Genomic DNA, 20,529 nt, shown 5'->3' on the forward strand with positions numbered 1-20,529 from the left:
TTTTTCTTATAATTTAAAATGTATTATACTTTGCATTAACAGTTACATATTGAAATCCAATTTGTGTGTGAAATTAACTTTAAAACATGATAACACATTACAGCATACATGTGCTGTAAATGCATAAGCAATAGGGCGATTAACAGGTGAGAGAGTTAGATGCGACTTACATACAGTTTGCAGAGCGTAACTCTTACATAAGTCGGGGACCACCAATACTGTACACACACAGATATGAGACCTTTCGACACTTCTGCACATGTCAGAAGAAGGAGAATCCATTCTGATAATAGGGTAGGGAAGACTGCCATAACTCATCCCACAGTCCATCTTGTGGGATGAGTTATTATTACGTGTCGGAAAATAATTAACTTTTCTTTTATGAACATTGTAGTTTTTAAAGTGGTAACTATTTTACTTGTATAACAGTTGGAAAAATTTACATATAAAGCACATGATTTTTCATGTTGGTGACCAATTCATACATCAGTTTCTTTCATTTTCCCCTTCAACATGAATTGACTCTTCTTGGCAAGTTGCCAGACTAGGATCTCGAATCTGTGGTCAGATAATATATTTACAAATTCTGTAAACCTCTGATTGAATATCATCACTATGCACAACTGCAAAACTTTATTTGTATGTGTTTTAGTTCATTTAAAGTGCTAAACATTCTAATATGCACACAGAATGTAGTTCCATTAAACAAACATTTGGATTTGAAATTAATTTGATGTTCTGTATGAACCTGCCTCTTTAATTGAAATGCACCATCTGAAAATAGTGCTATTATGGGTTCAGTATTCTTATTTAGTAATTATTGACCCACATTAAAAGAAATTAAAATACATTTTGTAAACAAATGTTATTCATGAAGGAATTGTAGAAGACATTTATTTGTAATTCAGTGATTTCATGTAAAAACGATGAATATCAGTTTTCCATATACTTCTATTTGCTTATACCGATAAACTGTAGCACTAATACTGTAGTATGAGAAAATATCAAGTGGCTTTGCCATAATTTTCATTGCTATTAGAATGGTTTCTAGGATTGCTGATGCAGATCAGAATGCTTCACATAATATCAACAGTGCTCTTTGGTTGGAAACTCACCTAGGACACAAAGAACCCTTCTCAGGGTTTGTCAACTGAAATTGATTTTAGCTGGTCCCATATGGAGGTGGCAAGGTTTTTCCCTTCCAGTTACTCTTATTTTTTTATCCCACAAAGCAGTCAAACCAGTCAGAAGAACACTGCAATTTATAGACAATGCAGTTAGGATTAACTCCTTATCGTAAGCAGTAATCAGGCTTCTTAGATGCCAAGTTACTTGGCCATGATAGGCCACTGAAGCTAACATGAAAGACCAAAAATACACACACAGATACTTGTAAATATTTACCTTATAGGAAACTGCTGAATAGTGTTAAAAGCATTGAATAAATCTCAACAGGAGATGTTTTTGTTTAGTTTTTTGCTATTCCAAATAAAATTCACTCTATGATTGTGCCTGTGAGGATTTTAGTAATTTGTTAAAGCACTGTTTGCCAGTGAAAGTAGACTACTGTGTAGAGAACTGAACCTGTATAAAGTTTTTTTTTTTTAATAAAAAGTAATATTTTACATACACCAGCCATGCAGTGAACTTTAGCAGAAGACCAGTAATTTCTGCTTATATGTGCAAAGGCAAAACGGTTTAGTCAAAATATAAGTTCTCAACTTATATTTTCCATTTTCATAACAGTAAATTTTTGATGCAAGAAACTTGACAAAGATTCATTTCCAAGATAAGTGAGTGTACTATTTTTATAAAATTGGGTTTGCTGGCTGGTTACTTCTTTAGTGTAAGTATATAAAGAGTACAGAACAAACCATTATGGAAAAGACAAGAAGTTCAGCAGAGTATATTATCTGTTCTCTCGGGAACTTTTCAGATGATTATTGGCATAATTGAATTCATATATCATAGCGCTAGACCTCCAGCCATCATGTGAAAATCATTAGTTCCTGTTGAGAGAACTATGAGAATGAATCACTGCAGTAAATTCTTTGATTTGCAATGAGAACTGCTCTTCTAAAGCATCTAGAAGAGCAGTTCTATTCTATTATTGAAGACAATGTACTTAGGCATGATTTTTTTCTTCCTTTCATGAGCTATTGCTTTTTTTTTTTTTTTTTACAGGTATGACTTACAGACAGTAACTGCATGAGCAATAAATTTTATAGATTTCTGGATATATATATATATATTTTATAAAGGTTACTGTTTTGGGATCTTAAGTCTTCAGATAGGTTTGTAGGTAACTTTGTTATTTTCTTTAAGTAATGTAGCAGTCTTGATGCTGTCTTAATTTCGCTCCATCTTCTCTAGCAGGTTCATGTATGCTCTTCAGATACTTATCATGAAGTTTCTCTAACAATCTGTCTTACTAGGTAGACTGTCCCATTCTTCCCTTCCTCTTTTTTTCCTATTCAGTATGCACGTAATATAATTAATGCAGAGAACCGACCAAAGCTTCTGACCTAATGTCCAACCTCACCTTCTCGTGGTGCACCCTGTTGGGTATCTACCTGTATATTGAATGAACAAGGATGGGCTGGCAATTTGGGATTTAGCTGACCAAATTGTATTCTTATTGGCTTAAACCAAAATATAAAATGATGGTACAATATGACAAAATTTCATGCCGGCTGGGGCGTCATCCGGTAAAACAAGGTCCCCCGTTTTTTTTTTTGCAAGGGAACCAGGGCAAACTTCGAAAAGTCAGCTACTGTAACAAATCTAACACCCCAACTCAACATCACCAGAGTTAAAGATCGGTACTATCAACATAAGAAGCCTGAATGGCAAAAAATGGAGCTAGCTGAGGAATTTGATAAGTACCAGATCGACATAATAAGGGTGACTGAAACAAAAAAGACAAAAACTGGTGAGATCGTTCTGAGCAATAAATACAAAATGTTATATTCAGTCAATGACAATCAAGGAAAAGGAGTAGCCATAGTATTCAATACTAAATACGAGGCTAATCTTCTTGAATGGCAGGCAGTCTCGAGTAGAGTGATGTGGGCAAATATCAGAATGGGGAACTGGACAATGAGACTTATTTGTGCCAATGGTCCCATAGAAGTTTCTACTAAGGTAGAAGTGGACGAATTTTTTGAGGCTTTAGAAAAAGCAACTGACACAATGAAAAAGGAAATGATTGTCAGACATACAAAAATATTTGGGGAAAATTTGGAGAAAAGAGCAAAGCTAGTAATAATGGCAAATACCTGTTGGATTTCTGCTCAGGACATGGACTAGTTATTACTAACATCATGTTCCAACATAAAAATTTGCACAAACTCACATGGAGAGAAGAGGCAAGGAATAAGAAAAGTCACATTGACTATGCTATTGTTGATAGTGATGTTTTCTCCCTGGTGCAGGACACCAGAGTGTACAGAGGATTTGAAATTGGAAGTGATCACTATTTAGTCTTGAGCAGGATAAAATTGAATTTCATATTGAAAAGAATAACATGTAAGAACGTTTTAAAGCAAATAAAAGTTGAGCAGCTCTCTCAGATGTGAACTGTAGACTAAAATACACAAAGATTATTGAAGAAAAAAGTGTGAGAATAGGAATCAAACCTTGGAGATTCAAAAGCAAGCCTTGAAGAAAACCCTGATTGATTCAGCCAGAGAGGCATGTGGTGGGGTTGTTTCCAAGGGTAGAAAAATCAGAACTCCATGGTGGACACAGGAAGTTAAAGAGGCAGTGAAAGAAAAGAAAGCATATCAAAAGTTCCTGGAAAATTAGTCAGCTTGTGCTCTGAGAGAATACAGAGACAAATGTAAGCAAGCTAAACACTGTCTAAAACTAGCTAAATGAAAAGTCATGGGAGGACTTTGGCAAGAACATAGAAAATAAATATCAAGAAGGTAGCAAAATATTCTGGAGATTGTTGAAGTTTAGAAATGGAGTAAAGAGTGCTGTAAAAGGAGTTAGAGATGATAAATGTGACATGCAAATGGGAGAAAAAGCTATCCTTTTAGTAAAGTAGAAAAAGCCATCAAAGGCTTGAAATGTGGAAAGGCGGCAGGAGCAGATGATATTTGACCAGAAATTCTTTAGTACTGTGGTATAAAAATCTTAGAGCATCTGCACTGCATAGTTCAGAAGGTCTGGACAGAGGGACGAATTCCCGATTTGGAGTAGAGCTCTCATAGTACCCATATATAAAAAGAGAAATAAAACAATATGAGAATTACAGAGGTATTTCCTTACTGAGTGTTTGTGATAAGATTTATGCAAATATACTTGAGAAACGGTTGAGAAAAATTGTGAAAGAAAAGCTTGGTGAAGAACAAGCTGGATTCAGGCTAAATAGAGGCTCTCAGGATCAGATATTCCCTTTATGACAAATAGTTGAGAAATCATGGGAATATAACAAAGATCTGTATTTAAGTTTTGTAGATCTGGGAAAGGCATGTGCCAAGAGAGAAGCTATTCAATACACTACAGTTATATGGTGTCAGTGGGGCATTATATCATGCAATACTTAGTCTTTTTTTGAGTTGTAAGTCAGCAGCTAGAATTGAAGTACAGGAAGATGGTTTAATGTTAAATCTGGTGTGAGACAAGATGTACATTATCTGTGTGGATCACATTACGAAGGAAAGTGCAATTAAACATGATATCAAAATTGGAGATGTTAATGTCAGCTCTTTGCTTTATGCAGATGATGTCATACTTCTAAATAAATCCGCTACAAGTCTGCAAGATTCCCTGACTAAATTGAATAACTGTTGTAATAGATATGATATGAAGGTCAGCAATAAAAAGACAAAGACAATGAAAATAGGTAGAATCGTTGAAAATGTCAACTGTGTTTTGAACGGAGAACCCGTCGAACAATTGAAACATTTCTACTACTTAGGCACGATTTTTAGTGAAGATAGTAAATTAAATATGGAAATAGACAACAGAATCAACAAATCTGGCATGGTAGGGAGTCTATGGAATAAGAGAGAAATTAGTCAGAACACTAAATTAGCTGTATACAAGACAGTGTTCAAACCAGTTTTAATTTATGGATCTGAGGCTGGGTCAGAAGTAAAACACTTGACCAAAGACTAGAGATCGCAGATATGAGAGTTCTGAGTAAGATTAGAGGTAAGAACAGATGGCATCAATGGCAATATCATATTAAAAACAGGGATATCAGGTGGTATGGTCACTTAAACAGAATGAGTGAGGAAAGATTATGAAAACAAGTGTTCTTTGCCAGGAAACCGGCCCAGAGGAAGAACAAGATATAGGTGGATTGATAGGGTACAAAGTGCTAGCGATAGTAATATAAGATCTGATAATGTGAGAGTCTTGAAAAGTAACAGACTGATTTGGAAGAAAATTGTAGATAGTTAGAACACTAAATTAGCTGTATACAAGACAGTGTTCAAACCAGTTTTAATTTATGGATCTGAGGCTGGATCAGAAGTAAAACACTTGACCAATGATGTAAATTTTTCATGTAGTACAATCATATTCTGTATACCGCTTGAGGGTACATGGCAGGAATTTGATGATAATTAATGTCATCAAAAGTGAACTTCAGAAATCTTCACAATAGGCTAATTAATAACAAACCAGATAAAGTTTGTTATTAATTATACCATTTTGAACTCTTTATTTAGCAGTTTATATATATATATATATATATATATATATGCTGAAACACTCCTTGTGGTCTTTTAAATAGCAGTTTTAGACATTCATTGATACTAACAAAACCTCAGAATTTTTATAATTTTCCTTACACAACTTTGGGTCACTTAAACTAGCTCCAGGCAAACATAGTTGAGTGACATTCTTGTGATCAAGTAACTTTTTTCTCTCTTACTATGGAATTGTCAAAGATTTTAACACCATCTCTTATACCAGAATCTGTTTCTAACACACACTCAATCTTGCTTATTAAAATCTTTCTTTGCATCAGATTCATTCACACAGGCAGCTTTTTTTTTCACCAAAAATGAGTATGATCTAGCCCAAGTTTGTCACTCTCAAGACACTTATCTGTGCTAGCAGTGGCCAACCAGTCACTGCCAGCCTGGTTGGCTGAGTGGTTAACGTAGCACTTGCTCTACAGCCAAGAGGCTGTGAGTTCGAATCCTGCAAAGGGCACGGATGCTTTGGATTGTCCTGCTAACCAATTACCATAACTGCTGTGTCCTGACACAGTATGACCTTTGATGTCTGTGCCCTATTCAAAAATAAAAAAAAAAAAACCCTCGGCCACTGTATCCCCCATTCTCACAAATTTTCTGCAGTGGAATAATTTACACTGGAAATTATAATATGCCCTCAACTAATCCAATACCAGATAATCATCAGTGACTTTCCACTTAAAGTTTCTTCTTAGTATATCATCATCATCATCATCAAATTCCTGCCATGTACCCTCAAGGGGTGTACAGGATATGACAGTACTACATGAAAAAATTACATCATTACTAACTTCCTATTTACAATTTTCCTCCAAATCAGTCTGTTACTTGTCAAGACTCCAACATTATCAGATCTTATATTTCTATCGTCTAAGGCACTTTGTACCGTATCAATCAACCTATATCTTGGTCTTCCTCTGGGTCGTTTTCCTGCCAACCTGGCAGAGAACACTTGTTTTGCTAATCTTTCCTCTCCCATTCTATTTAAGTGACCATACCATCTGAGATTAGCTCTGCTAACGCATTCCTGGATGCTGACAATGTCAAGTTCTTTCCTAATATCCTCATTTTTAATATGATGTTGCCATTGATGCCATCTGTTCACGCCTCTAATCTTTCTCAGGACTCTCATATCTGCGGTCTCTAGTCTTTGGTCAAGTGTTTTACTTCTGACCCAGCTCTCAGATCCATAAGTTAAAATTGGTTTGAACACAGTCTTGTATACAGCTAATTTAGTGTTCCGACTAATTTCTTTCTTATTCCATATGAATTTATTCAATTGACTTCCCACGATACCAGCTTTGCTGATTCTGTTGTCTATTTCTATATTTAGTTTACCATCTTCAGTAAAAATTGTGCCTAAGTAGCTGAAATGTTTTACTTGTTCCACAGGTTCTCCATTCACAACACAGTTGACATTTTCAATGATTCTGCCTATTTTCATTGTCTTTGTCTTTTTATTGCTGACCTTCATACCATATCTATTACAACAGCTATTCAATTTAGTCAGAGAATCTTGCAGACTTGTAGCGGATTTATATAGAAGTATAACATCATCCGCATAAAGCAAAGAGCTGACATTAACATCTCCAATTTTGATATCAGGTTTAATACCACATTCCTTCATAATGTGATCCATATAGATAATGAATAACAGAGGGGATAATGTACATCCTTGTCTCACACCAGATTTAACATTAAACCATCTTCCTGTACTTCCTTCTTTTCTAACTGCTGACTTACAACTCATATAAAGACTACGTATTGCTTGATATAATGCCCCATTGACACCATATAACTGCAGCGTATTGAATAGCTTCTCTCTTGGCACCTTGTCATATGCCTTTTCCAAATCGACAAAACTTAAATACAGATCTTTGTTATATTCCCATGCTTTCTCGACTATTTGTCGTAAAGTGAAGATCTGATCTTGACAGCCTCTATTTGGCCTGAATCCAGCTTGTTCTTCACCAAGCTTTTCTTCCACAATTCTTCTCAACCGTTTCTCAAGTATACTTGCATAGATCTTGCCAGGAACACTCAATAGGGAAATACCTCTGTAATTCTCACATTCAGTTTTATTTCCCTTTTTATATATGGGTACTATGAGAGCTCTACTCCAATCATCGGGAATTCGTCCCTCTGTCCAGGCTTTCTGAACTATGCAGTGCAGCCACTGTAAGACTTTTATACCACCATACTTCAGCATTTCGTCGAATATATTCTACTCCTGCTGCCTTTCCACATTTCAAGCCTTTGATGGCTTTTTCTACTTCAAGTATGGATATGTATTCCTGACTGCATGCCTGGTCAGTGTTTTTTATTACTGTGCTGTCATCACTGCTTGTTTCATTTAGCAGTTTTTCAAAGTAATTACTCCATACTTCAAGGATATCTTTTTCTCCTGTTTTCATTTCACCTTTATCATCTCTAATTCCTTTTACAGCACTCTTTCCTCCATTCCTAAGCTTCTTCAACAACCTCCAGAATATTTTGCCACCTTCTTGATATTTATTTTCTATATTCTTGCCAAAGTCCTCCCATGATTTTTGTTTAGCTAGTTTTACACACTGTTTAGCTTTCTTACATTTGTCTCTGTATTCTGTAAGAGTAAAAGCTGACTTATTTGCCAGGGACTTTTGATATGCTTTCTTCTTTTCCTTCACTGCCTCTTTAACTTCCTGTGTCCACCAGGGAGTTCTGATTTTTTTATCCTTGCACACAACCTCACCACATGCCTCTCTGGCAGAATCAATCAATGTTTCCTTCAGAGTTTGCCACTGAATCTCCAAGGTTTGATTTCTGTTCTCAAACTCTTTCATTTTCTTTTCAATAATATTTCTGTATTTTAGTCTACAGTTCACATCTGAGAGCTGCTCAACTTTTATTCGCTTTAAAGCTTTCTTACATGTTATTCTTTTCAATATGAAATTCAATTTTATCCTGCTCAAGACTAAATAGTGATCACTTCCAATTTCAAATCCTTTGTACACTCTGGTGTCCTGCACCAGGGAGAAAACATCACTATCAACAATAACATAGTCAATGAGACTTTTCTTATTCCTAGCCTCTTCTCTCTCCATGTGAATTTGTGCACATTTTTATGTTGGAACATGGTGTTAGTAATAACCAGTCCATGTCCTGAGCAGAAATCCAACAGATATTTGCCATTATTATTAGCTTTGCTCTTTTCTCCAAATTTTCCCAAAATATTTTTGTATGTATCACAATCATTTCCTACTCTGCTATTTAGATCCCCAACAAGGACCAACTTTTCCTTTTTCATTGTGTCAGTTGCTTTTTCTAAAGCCTCAAAAAATTCGTCCACTTCTACCTTAGTAGAACCTTCTGTGGGACCATAGGCACAAATAAGTCTCATTGTCCAGTTCCCCATTCTCATATTTGCCGACATTACTCTACTTGAGACCGCCTGCCATTCAAGAAGATTAGCCTCGTATTTTGTGTTGAATACTATGGCTACTCCTTCTTTTCCTTGATTGTCATTGCCTGAATATAACATTTTGTATTTATTGCTCAGAAAGATCTCACCAGTTTTGGTCTTTTTTGTTTCAGTCACCCCTATTATGTCGATCTGGTACTTATCTAATTCCTCAGCTAGCTCCATTTCTTTGCCATTCAGGCTTCTTACGTTGATAGTACCGATCTTTAACTCTGGTGATGTTGAGTTGGGGTTTGTTTTCAGATTTGTTCCAGTAGCTGACTTTTCGCTGTTCGCCCTGGTTCCCTGGCGAAAACAACGGGGGCCTTGTTTAACCGGGCGACACGCCAGCCGGCATGAAATTTTGTCATGTTGTACCATCATTTTTTATTTTGGTTTAACCAATAAGAATACAATTTGGTCGGCTAAATCCCAAATTGCCAGCCCATCCTCGTTCGTTCAGTATCAAAGTAGATACCCAACAGGGTGCACCATGAGAAGGTGAGGATTAGACATTAGGTCAGAAGCCCTGGTCGGTTCTCCGCATTCCTTTAAAGGCTATGTGGAGGTCTCCTCTCAGTTATACAGCTTTGACCTTTAAGCACCCCTTCTTAGTATATTACACTAAGAAATATTACACTGTTCCAAAGTTACTTATCTACAGTATTTAATTTAATTCAGCTATTTCTGTACAATGCTTCTGAATAAACTTTATATTATCTCTGCCAACTTTTTACCTTTATATGGTCTGCATAATCCCCACATGCCACAGTTCTTCAGTTAGACCTCCAAGCCCAAATTCCGTTTCTCATCCTCAAACTCCTGATATGTACTCTCAAGGGTGTACAGGATATTACTACATAAAAAGTTTGTTATAAACTATTACCAATGACAGTTTTTCTCCACATTAATTTATCTTTCAGGACTCCAACCTCAGTCGTCTTAGGGTTTTATTATGTTGCTTCCACCCACGAAAAGTTATTTACAAACCTGTAGTACATTTTGTAACATGGATGGGATAAGGATTTTTTGTTTTATATATATATATATATATTTATCAATTTTATGTATATGTTTTAATTTTTACATAGTACAGAAACTGACCGCATGGTTAGCCTAGTGGCTTTGCGCTTCACAGCCATGTGCCTGGGGAAGGAGTGTCTCGGGTTCAATCCCTGTCGAAGACGTGAGGAACTTGAGGATCTTCCTCAGGCATAGCCAAGTTAGCCGGTCTTGGGTACGGGCAGTAGGGTTTTTTCCGTCAGTTTATCTGGCGTTTTTCATCCCGCAAGCAGGCAAACTGACCCCGTGAACACACAGGGATACAGCCAGGAATACTTACAGGCATATGGGTAACCATTCTATCCTCATACTGTGGTTACGAAATTCAAGCATGCTTGGAAGGTAGTGGGCCTTAAAGCTACTAGGGATAGGATAGTATAGAAACTCTGTTGTGACCATAGAACCTTAGATCAAAACTTATCTATATGAACTATCTAGTCTTTCAACAAGTGTTTTATTTCTAACTCATCACTATCTCCCATGTGATTTTACATCAGACCATCTTCCTGTACTTCAATTCCAGATGTAGACTAGGTACTGCTCAATATAATGTACCATTTACACCATACAATTGTAGTGTTTTGAACAGCTGTCATATGCTTTTTCTAAATCTACAAAATTCAAATACAGATCCTTGTTGTGTTATCATGATTTTTCAACAATATGTCTTAAAATTTGATCCTGACAATGTCTATTTGGCCTGAACACAAGTTTCCCTCCCTTAGCCTTTTCTGATGTATGTTTACATAAATTCCTCTGTAATTCTTTTTTTTTTTTTACTCATGTCAAGGAAAATAAAAATTAAAGAAACTAATAATACTATACTTGCCAAACTTATGAAAGGACAACTTGAATATAACTGCAGAGCTCAAAGAACTTACAATTATAATTATTGAAGTTTGTAACTGCAATGGAACTAGATTCACATACTTGGAAGTTTACAATGGTAAAAAAAATGTATAGATGGTTTATATGTGACTTGGTTTCTGTAATTTTTAGTCTGTTCTTCTAACTTGAGAATTTTTTTGTGGGGTGGGAATGTATGAACATACCATTCAAATTCATTTAATTCAAAACTAATAATTGCCAGCTCCCTGAACTTCAAATTAAATGCTATCTACTGTATACAGTTTACTGATCAGCATTGTCCTTAAGTTACCAAGTAGGATGTGTGTGTGGGTTATTGGTAACTTGGGAGAAATCATGACAGTACCTATCACTTACCCAATCAAAAATATACAGTTAATCAATGCAAAACTGCTTAGATCACTTCTTAGCAAACAATACTGACAACTAATCCGCATTCTCAAAGAACAATATGCAGTGAGGTGAGAGAGATGAAATCAAGGTTACTTTTTTATATAAAAGAAAATAGATCCCAATTGAAAAGGTAATGTTTTCATGGCTCACTTCTATAAAATCAGCCAATATGAATCTTTCTGATCATCTTCAATAGAATAAGCACAGCACAATGAAATTAATCACATTTTAATAGTTCTATTATTTCTTCTTTGCCACACAAATAAGTAAAAAATGTTAAACTAGAATCCTGAAATCCTAAGGGGGTATGCTCTATGGGTGTTGTAGCTTTCTTGTTGTTACCCAAATCTTAGGAAATTTCACACAATTTTATTAAGATCGTTTTATTATTATTATTTGCTACAGTGAAGCATAGTAGTTTTTTCCGATATGGAAGGTGTCCACAGTATGGTCAACTCCACCTGATTGACCATGGCTGTGTTGGCATATATATTTCTTTTGTTCTTCTAGGCAGATCTCCCAGTTTGTCCATAATACAACTAGTTGCAAGATAAGGATCCTTGTACACACTTGCAATAGAGATGGGAGGGATTGAACCTGGGGAGAGCAGATAAGGCCATTTTAAAGACATTATATTAATGTCTTTAAAGTTCTAGCTAATTTTTCTGTGGGACCTTGAATATAGGGAATAGTAATAGTACTTATAGTCTAATCTGTATGTTAAGAGAGATGAGATTGGAATAGAAGTTGGCAGCTCTGTTAACAAGAGCTTTTGTGATACCATATTGTTGAAGGTGTGTGTGTGTGGGGGGGGGGATTTGTACCTACCTATACAGGTAGATTTTTCTGTAAATGGAGAAAGAATGTTATTGAGAAGATGTAATTAAAGTGTCTAGAAAATACTAGTTATTTTTGTTTTCTATATTGAACTCTATTCTGAGGTAGAGGAGGAAAGAGTGATATATCTGAGGACACTCAGAACTGTTTCAACTAAATGGAGAACATATTATCTTATCAGTGTGTCTTAACAATAGAAGATTTGAGAATGGCAGTATCAGGCATATTTTTCGAAATTGACTAAGGAAGGGAAGAACCCATAGCTCCACCTTCTGTTTATAAATAGTGTCCTGCCAAGTGAATTAAATAACAGATGGCAAAAAAAATAAAAAATTGAAAGAGATCAGCAATGTTGGAAATGGCATTGTAAGTGAAATTCAGTTGTCAGAAAAGGGGATGCTGGTAAATAAAGTGATGTCAAAACCGACCATTTTACTACTGCTAAAAACTAAATTTTGGATCTAAGATTTGAAATGGGTGGAATTTTTTATATAAGATCCAGGGGAACAAGAGGTGGCAAGTTTTTTTAACATTTTCTTCTGGGAATTAGTGGTCATAATTTTAAGTTTGTAAGTGGTGTTTGAGAAATTCATTTTCTGACTGGTACCGAGGACCACAGAAGCATTGCCCGTATCAGCTCTAGTAATATTATCAAACTGTAAATTATATAATTTACAGTGACCATAAGATATTGGTCAGACGACTACAGCAATATGTACAGCATGACTACTGGCAGAGAGCCTTTATCCCTTTGGATAGCTGTGCTGAGAACGTCTACCTCCTTTCCTCTCTTCTTTCAGATTCCCAACGCCACCTTAAGCCTCTATACATGGCATCCCTGGATCTCCAAAAGGCCTTTAATAGCGTCTTCCTTCCTTCCTGCTATCCGTTGCCAGATGCTCAGAACCTTTTCTTACCTATGCTAAGGAGCTCTATCTCCTTTATTCTTCTGCATCATAGATGAGTTTTTTTTGCTCTCTTCCTAACCATATTGGTTACTCTCTAGGTGCCTCTTTCTTCAATACTATAGCCTTTGCTGATGACCTTATTCTCGCAGCCTCCACAAAGATAGGCTTACAGGAACTCTTTGACCAGGCAGTTGACTTCTTTCATATTAGAGGCCTGAATATTAACGTTGAGAAGTTCTGTTCATTAGCTCTTGTCCCTTCAGGTCACGACAAAAAGCTAAAGGTCGAGAGTATAGAGTTTTCCCTGCACGCGAGACCATTGCATGCTTTGACCATCCTAGAGGAGTGGAAATACCTTGGTGTTATGTTCACTCCAAAGGGGAGGTCTTCTGTCCCTTCTGCCTTAGAGTCTGGGCTTACCGTTTTGAGGCAAGCTTCTCTTAAGCCCCAGCAAAGGCTCTTTATTCTATCCTATTATCTCCTACCTAGATTTTACCACAAGTTCATTCTTCGTAGGACGTATGTCTCAGTACTGTCCCGAATGGATAGGGCTGTTCGAGCTGCCATTAGATCATGGCTCTGATTACTGCCAGACACCCCAATAACGTATTTCCATGCTCGGGTGAAAGACGGTTGGCTCGGGGTCCCACCACTAAGGTTGCAGATTCCACGGCTGTGCTTATCTAGAATAGGAAAACTTGCAGCTTCATCCTCTCCTATCTGTAGAGAGGATTTCCATAGCCCTAGTATCCAAGAGGACTTTAGATGTATGAAGGGGTGGATCTAGTATCAGGATATCCAGATTGAGACAGCAATAGATGAGTATAAGAGATGGGGGTCTTTGCTTTACAGTTCTGTAGATGCTACCTCCTTAGTGGAGTCACACTTGATACCCCCACAACATCAGTGGGTATGTGATGGGACTAGATTATTTCCAGGTTTTGAGTTTATTGATTTAATAAGGATCAGAATAAATGACTTGCCCACTAGGGCAGTAAAGACATTAGCTGTAGGGCTGGCTACTGTTACAGCGAGATTTTTTCTCATATTTCCCAATGCTGTTTCCGGACATGTGGTGTCCAGGTGCAGAGACATGATGCTTTAGTTTCCATATTGGCTAACCGTTTTAATAAAAAAGGTTGGGAGACCACAGTTGAACCACACTATAGAACAACTGCTGGTATTAGAAAGCCAGATATAGTAATGAGGAGAAGATGGTGGTGTTTGGGTGATTGATACTGGGTGCTCACTTACCTATTGCCATAAGAGTGAGGTTCACTATTACAAGCAAAATGCTGACCTTGCCAGGCAAATAGAAAAGGAGTTTGGGGTGGCTCCTCGTTTTACCAGCGCCACAGTCTCTATGAGTGGCGTGGAGTGCTGCTGGCTATAGAGACTTGTCCTTACTTGGTTTATCCAAGAGTGATGTTAAAGTTATTTCTTTGAGGACCCTACAGGGTACACTGGTGACTTGGCATTACCATCAGCGCATGACAAATAGGATACCAAAGAATGGTGTCGGGTGATACCCTTGTAATCTTTCTTTTTATGTAAAGGCTTCGGCTTTCTTAAGTCCTTTTGGACATTATGTAAGAGTAGTACTGCTCTATCAGTACGAAGTATAATAAAATTTGATAATGTGATGAAAACAAAACACACCATTTAATTATTTAAAGTATGTACAAATATACAGTACATAAAAGAACTGTATTGCGTAATATGTATGTAATTACAACATATTTCCACTCAAACTCATAAGCAAATATTTTCAGACATTTAAACAATTTCAAAACTTTAAAAAAAATGTTCTTTTTCATCTCAGAACTAAAGTATACAGTTAGAAGTAGATATCCAGTTCATACTGCAAAGTGGTCAACTCTGCGACCGTCACTCAATAACTAGCATATGTGGGGCTTTAAATGAGTGACATCAGCTGACCAGTCTCAGAGATGACTAGCTTGAATCATGAGACTGACACTATTGCTAGATAGTGTTTGAGTACATTCAATATTTCAGCTGAATACAGTGAATATTAATCTTCTCCAGCAGGAACTGCATCTTCTAATCGACGAATGAACTTCACTCTCAGTTCTGTTACATTATCACCTTTTAACTGGTCTTGAATAAACCATGCTGCAACTTCTACCTGTACCTGTTTACACCCAACCACACACACAAAAAAAAAAAATAATAATTAATAAACAAAAATTAATCTAAATCTTTTCTAAATGTGAACTCTCCCAACCAACATCCATTCCCCAAAGTACAGCATATCCAAAGTTTAAACTTTGGATTTTATTTTATACAAATACATCATGCAACCAAAAATTACAGCTGACTCTCACACTATAGAACCCAACAAAAAATTTGATATAATGGCACTTTGCTATAGTGAATTTCTTTTGGCATGCCATTGTACCTGGCAGAGGAAAAAATTAATTGAAGAAATTGAAAATAATCTAGAGGTTTTTCAGATGCAGTGGAATCCAGCAATCCCTCGATTAATGCACTAATCAAATATAATAGCCTATGAGAAAAAGTATACAGGGTGTTCGGGATAAATTTGACATATTTATAATTAATTATATTTTTCCGTAAGTTACATGTATTAACACACACTTCTCTTCATTTAAAAGTTTGGACCCTTCTTCATTCACATACAAGATGTCAGAAAGGATGGATAGCTGGAACCCACCTGAATCATGGAAGAGAATAACTTGTATCATGATGATTCGTGCCCGCCATCAAAATAAGGATATTACGACTGCTGCCCAATGCTCCCTGAATACAGTAAAAACAATCAGGCATGAACTAGAGACTTGCAATGGTGACTAAGAGGATGTAGCAAGAAGAAAGATCCCTAGCAGACGATCTGATTGCGTTCGTACAGCAGAATTCCTCGCAAATCTGCAGGAACAGGTGTTGAAGAACCCTGGCATTGGAATTCGGGCTTTGTTCGTGGAGTTGCTAACTGTAGTCAAGCCCTGGATAACAAGGGTAGGCAATGGTAGGCCGTATGTATGGCAGCAGGATTCGGCCCCTTGCCACACCTCTGGGAAAAGTCAAAAATGGTTGTCTGAAAATTTCTACGACTTCACCAGTCCAAATGTTTGGCCTCCAAACTCCCCAGACCTTAACCCCATGGATTATTTTGTATGGGGCGCAGTTGAAAAAGACACCAATCGCACTTCCAGTAATACAAAAGCCCAGTTAATGGATAAAATTAAAACAGTTTTTGCGGCCCTTCCCAGGGAGACTGTAGCATCAGCTTGTTCGAGGTTCCGAAGCAGAATTGAAGCTGTGATCGATGCTAATGGTGGTTATTTTGAGTAAATCTTGTTGATAGTATTGTAATTAACTCTGCCTGTAATGTTTTTTTGTCAATTCATTAAATTTAATAGATACAAAGAAGATTTTCTTTTTCCTTACGAAACTGTCAAATTTATCCCGAACACCCTGTATATAATTCATTCCTCATATTTCTTTTTTGGCCCTTAATTTTATTTATAAAGAAATTAGGGTATATCTCAGGGCCTAGTTAAAGGGAAACCATGAAGCTGAAAGACAAACATATTTATTTTTCACTTGGTTAGAGTATAATAAATTTAGTTTAATCCTTTATCCAAGTGTGAGCAAACAAAGTTTGCGCCTGAAAGTATCTTCAGGACTGGGGTAAGGTGGTACAACACCAGGCACTCCTTGCAAAGGTGGAGCAAGCTACCAACACTCCTATCTCAGTATCTCCCCCATAATGCAAAACACATCTCCTTGCAGATATGTCTAATGTTATGCATTAAGGGAAGGGCCACAACCCAGACTAGTTTCGACCTTTATTGAGGTCTCTTCAGTGGGAGCCAGGCCCATGTGGAGATACCAGGCAGAAGCATTAGCAGGTCATCTCCACATGGGCCTGGCTCCCACTGAAGAGACCTCAATAAAGGTCGAAACTAGTCTGGGTTGTGGCCCTTCCCTTAATGCATAACATTAGACATATCTGCAAGGAAATGTGTTTTGCATTATGGGGGAGATACTGAGATAGGAGTGTTGGTAGCTTGCTCCACCTTTGCAAGGAGTGCCCTGGTGTTGTACCACCTTACCCCAGTCCTGAAGATACTTTCAGGCGCAAACTTTGTTTGCTCACACTTGGATAAAGGATGAAACTAAATTTATTATTCTACTTCTTAACAAAGAATTGAGCTAACATAGTTTGGAAGACATTCTGTTTCTTTTTTTTTTTCTCATACAATTGACGTTATATGGTCCTATTGCCTTTTCTACGCTTCTGCAAATTTTACTGCTTCTCTCTTCATCAGGGTCAGCCTCTAAGCATTGCTGCTTAAAAACTTCAATTATACGAAAAATATTTTCAAATTGTTGCTGTGAAATCTCTTTGGACTGACTGTCAGTGGTTAAATTTTCTTCATATTCTTTAGGATCTTCCTGCTGTTCATCTAAATTTAGCAAGTCAGAATCACTCAATTCCTCAAAATGAGATTTAATTAACTCTTGGACATTATCATTGTCAATCTCGTCAAAACCCAGTTCAGTCCAATGTTAGCAATTTCCTCAACAACATTATCCATTTCATTTGAAAAGCTTCTAAAATCATTTGCACAATGTGGAAGAATGTGCTTCCAAATGGCTCGCATATTGCTACCAGTAATTTTGTTCCAAGATTAATGAATATTTTCAATAGCAGATTTAACATTAAATTTCTTCCAGAATTCTAGTAATGTCATAAAATTCTCCCCAGATGTTGCTTCTATTGCCTGTTTAAATGTTCTTCTCAGATAGTATGCCTTAAAGATTGCAATAATCCCCTGGTCCACAGGTTGTATGAGAGAAGTTGCATTTGGTGGTAAAAATATCACTTGAATGTTCTCACACAATGAATCAAGAGAAGTAAGGTGATCAGGTGCATTGTCTAAAATAAGCAGAGCTTTAAAATCAAGATATTTCGTTTGCAAAAATTCTCAACTGTTGAATGTAAATAACTTGTGAACTATCTTTTGAATAAAGCTTTAGTAATCCATGTGTTCTTGTTAGACTTCCAAATAATGGGAAGGGAAGCTTGATTAATGCCTTTGAGGATCCTAAGATTTTGTGCCCTATAAACTACCATGGGTTTTAACGTTAGATCACCTTTGGCATTGCCATCTAATAGAAGTGTCATTCTATCCTTTGCAACTTTATAACAGAGCTGAGATTTTTCTCTGATTTGGCCTGAAAAGTTTTGGAAGACATTCGCTTCCAAAAAAGGCCAGTTTCATCAACATTAAATATTTGTTGGTCACAACAGTCCCCTTCTTATCTGAACTTGCAGCTTCGCCTGTGATTCAAACATTATGTAGCCTATTTCTCTTTTTGAAATGCTCAAACCACCCAAGCACTGGTGTGGAATTTTTCTTTTCTATCATTGATAGCCCTTTCTTTCAAGGTTGCAAAGAGACTTAATGCTTTTGATTTAATAAGGTCAGTGCTTAGTGGGATCCATTTTTGGTTACAATCTTTGATCCATGTAGAAAGAAGTCTCTCTAATTCAATCATTATAATACTTTGATTTCGAGTGGTCTGCACGCATGGTGAACTTGAAGCAGCCTTACCTGTCTCTTTGTATTCAGCAGCTTTGCTTAAAATTGCTCTTATAATCGATTCATCCTTTTTATGTTCTTGTCCTATCTTTGCTCTGGACTCACCTTGTTCATTTTTCTTTACTATTTCAAGTTTTTCTTCCAACATTAAAAAATTATGTAATGAAAAGTAATGAGATTACTTTTTGAATCTTTTACACACTTTCACTTTTTTGCTCACTAATTCTTTTACTCATGATGAAAGGTTGGGAAAATACTTTAAAATAAAAAAAAAGTAAGGAAAACAATTGCAAAAGAGGCATGAGATATGATCAGCAAAATGCTATGTAATTAGCAAGACAACAAATTTTGGTGGTAAATTTGGAACATAGTGTACATTGGCCATTAAAAAATAACTTTGTAAAATGTTTTAAATTGGTAACTAAATTATTTCATCCTGGTGAGTGATTTTTTTAAAATAGTTGGCCATAAAAAATGTATAGATAGAAAAATTTTTAAAATCTGTAACATTTACTTTTAAGATGTATATAGGTGCATTATCTGAAAACACACTAATCACAGATGTATTAATCAAGGGATTCCTGTACTTAAAAGCGATATAAACCACAAACTCAAATACTGAATAACCAAGGAGATTTAATTGCCAAAGGATGTTATATAAACAAACTGTTGAGGAATTGCACACAGTATTTTGAGAGACTACTAAACAAGTATCACCAGAAAAAACCTTACACCAGAGGCACCATATATAGAAGAAAATGTTGAATAATCCACAAGTGAGGAACCATCTCTGAAGTTGAGAATGTCATTAAAGCACTAAAAAATAAGGCAGCCAGTGAAAATAAAATTACAGCATAACTTCTTAAAATTGGAGAAACATCTTTAACAACAGAGTTTTATGAATTTATCAAGCTGATATAGCAAAAAGAAGAAATCCCAGTTTACTGGAATAGAGCATATTATGCCCTATTTTTTAAAAATGGGACCCTATGATAACCAGTAACTACAGAGTAATCTCTCACTAAAATATTGTTTATATTGATCTTGAATAGAACTAATGTATATACTTCAAACATCTAGGAGAATATCAATGTGACTCTGCAAGGAAAGGTGGATTAGAAAAACATTATGAATTTGATAAAGAATTACATATAGTATTTGTGAACTATAAGCAAGCATATGACATTATATATCACAATGCAATGAGGCTTTTTAGAAATCATCCCACCCATTTGCAAGGCACATTTCCTGGGAACATTCATCAAGTTTTCTGGACTCTGCCAAGGAGATGCTCTCTCTCTCTCTCTTTCCAATTATGTTCAATCAAGCATTAGAAAAGTCATTAGAGACCTAACTGAATAAAGGAGAATGGAAATGACTGGGAACAACATCATCCTATTAGCTTTAGCTGGCAACATTGTTATCCTTGAAGACTCTCATCAGGATGTTATAAAAACCATGTCTAATTTAATCAAGGGAAGTAAGGCTATGGGTCTTATCATAAACTAGGAAAAGACTAAAGCATATGTATGTGCATTTCAGGGATCCATCAAGACCAATCAAACTTAGTTGTTGATAATTATATCCTTGAGCAAGTGGATAATTTTAACTATCTAGGAGTCACCATTAACAGCTACAATGTTATGTATCAAGAGATACAAACTGACAAGGTCAATTGTTGTGGATAGTCTAAAATATTATCAAGGAGGGAGAAG

General features: G+C 36.3%; 1 protein-coding gene across 2 annotated transcripts in view; it reads right to left on the reverse strand.

Moving 5' to 3' along the window:
• Positions 1 to 20,529, reverse strand: part of Bet3 (blocked early in transport 3) — a 164,255-nt gene that overhangs the window by 42,157 nt on the left and 101,569 nt on the right. Inside the window, exon 5 of one of the 2 annotated variants that reach the window (XM_090412325.1) lies at positions 14,864 to 15,375. The exons of the other annotated variant lie outside the window; for it this stretch is intronic. Coding sequence (XP_090268451.1) covers positions 15,256 to 15,375 — 120 coding nt within the window. The 3' untranslated portion in view covers positions 14,864 to 15,255. Of the gene's footprint in view, positions 1 to 14,863; positions 15,376 to 20,529 lie in introns of those variants that run through there. 2 annotated transcript variants of the gene reach the window in all.

The sequence above is a fragment of the Typopeltis vanoorti genome, chromosome 22 (genome assembly GCF_054136105.1).
Source record: "Typopeltis vanoorti isolate ZY-2024b chromosome 22, IOZ_Tvanoo_1.0, whole genome shotgun sequence".
Taxonomy (NCBI): domain Eukaryota; kingdom Metazoa; phylum Arthropoda; class Arachnida; order Uropygi; family Thelyphonidae; genus Typopeltis; species Typopeltis vanoorti.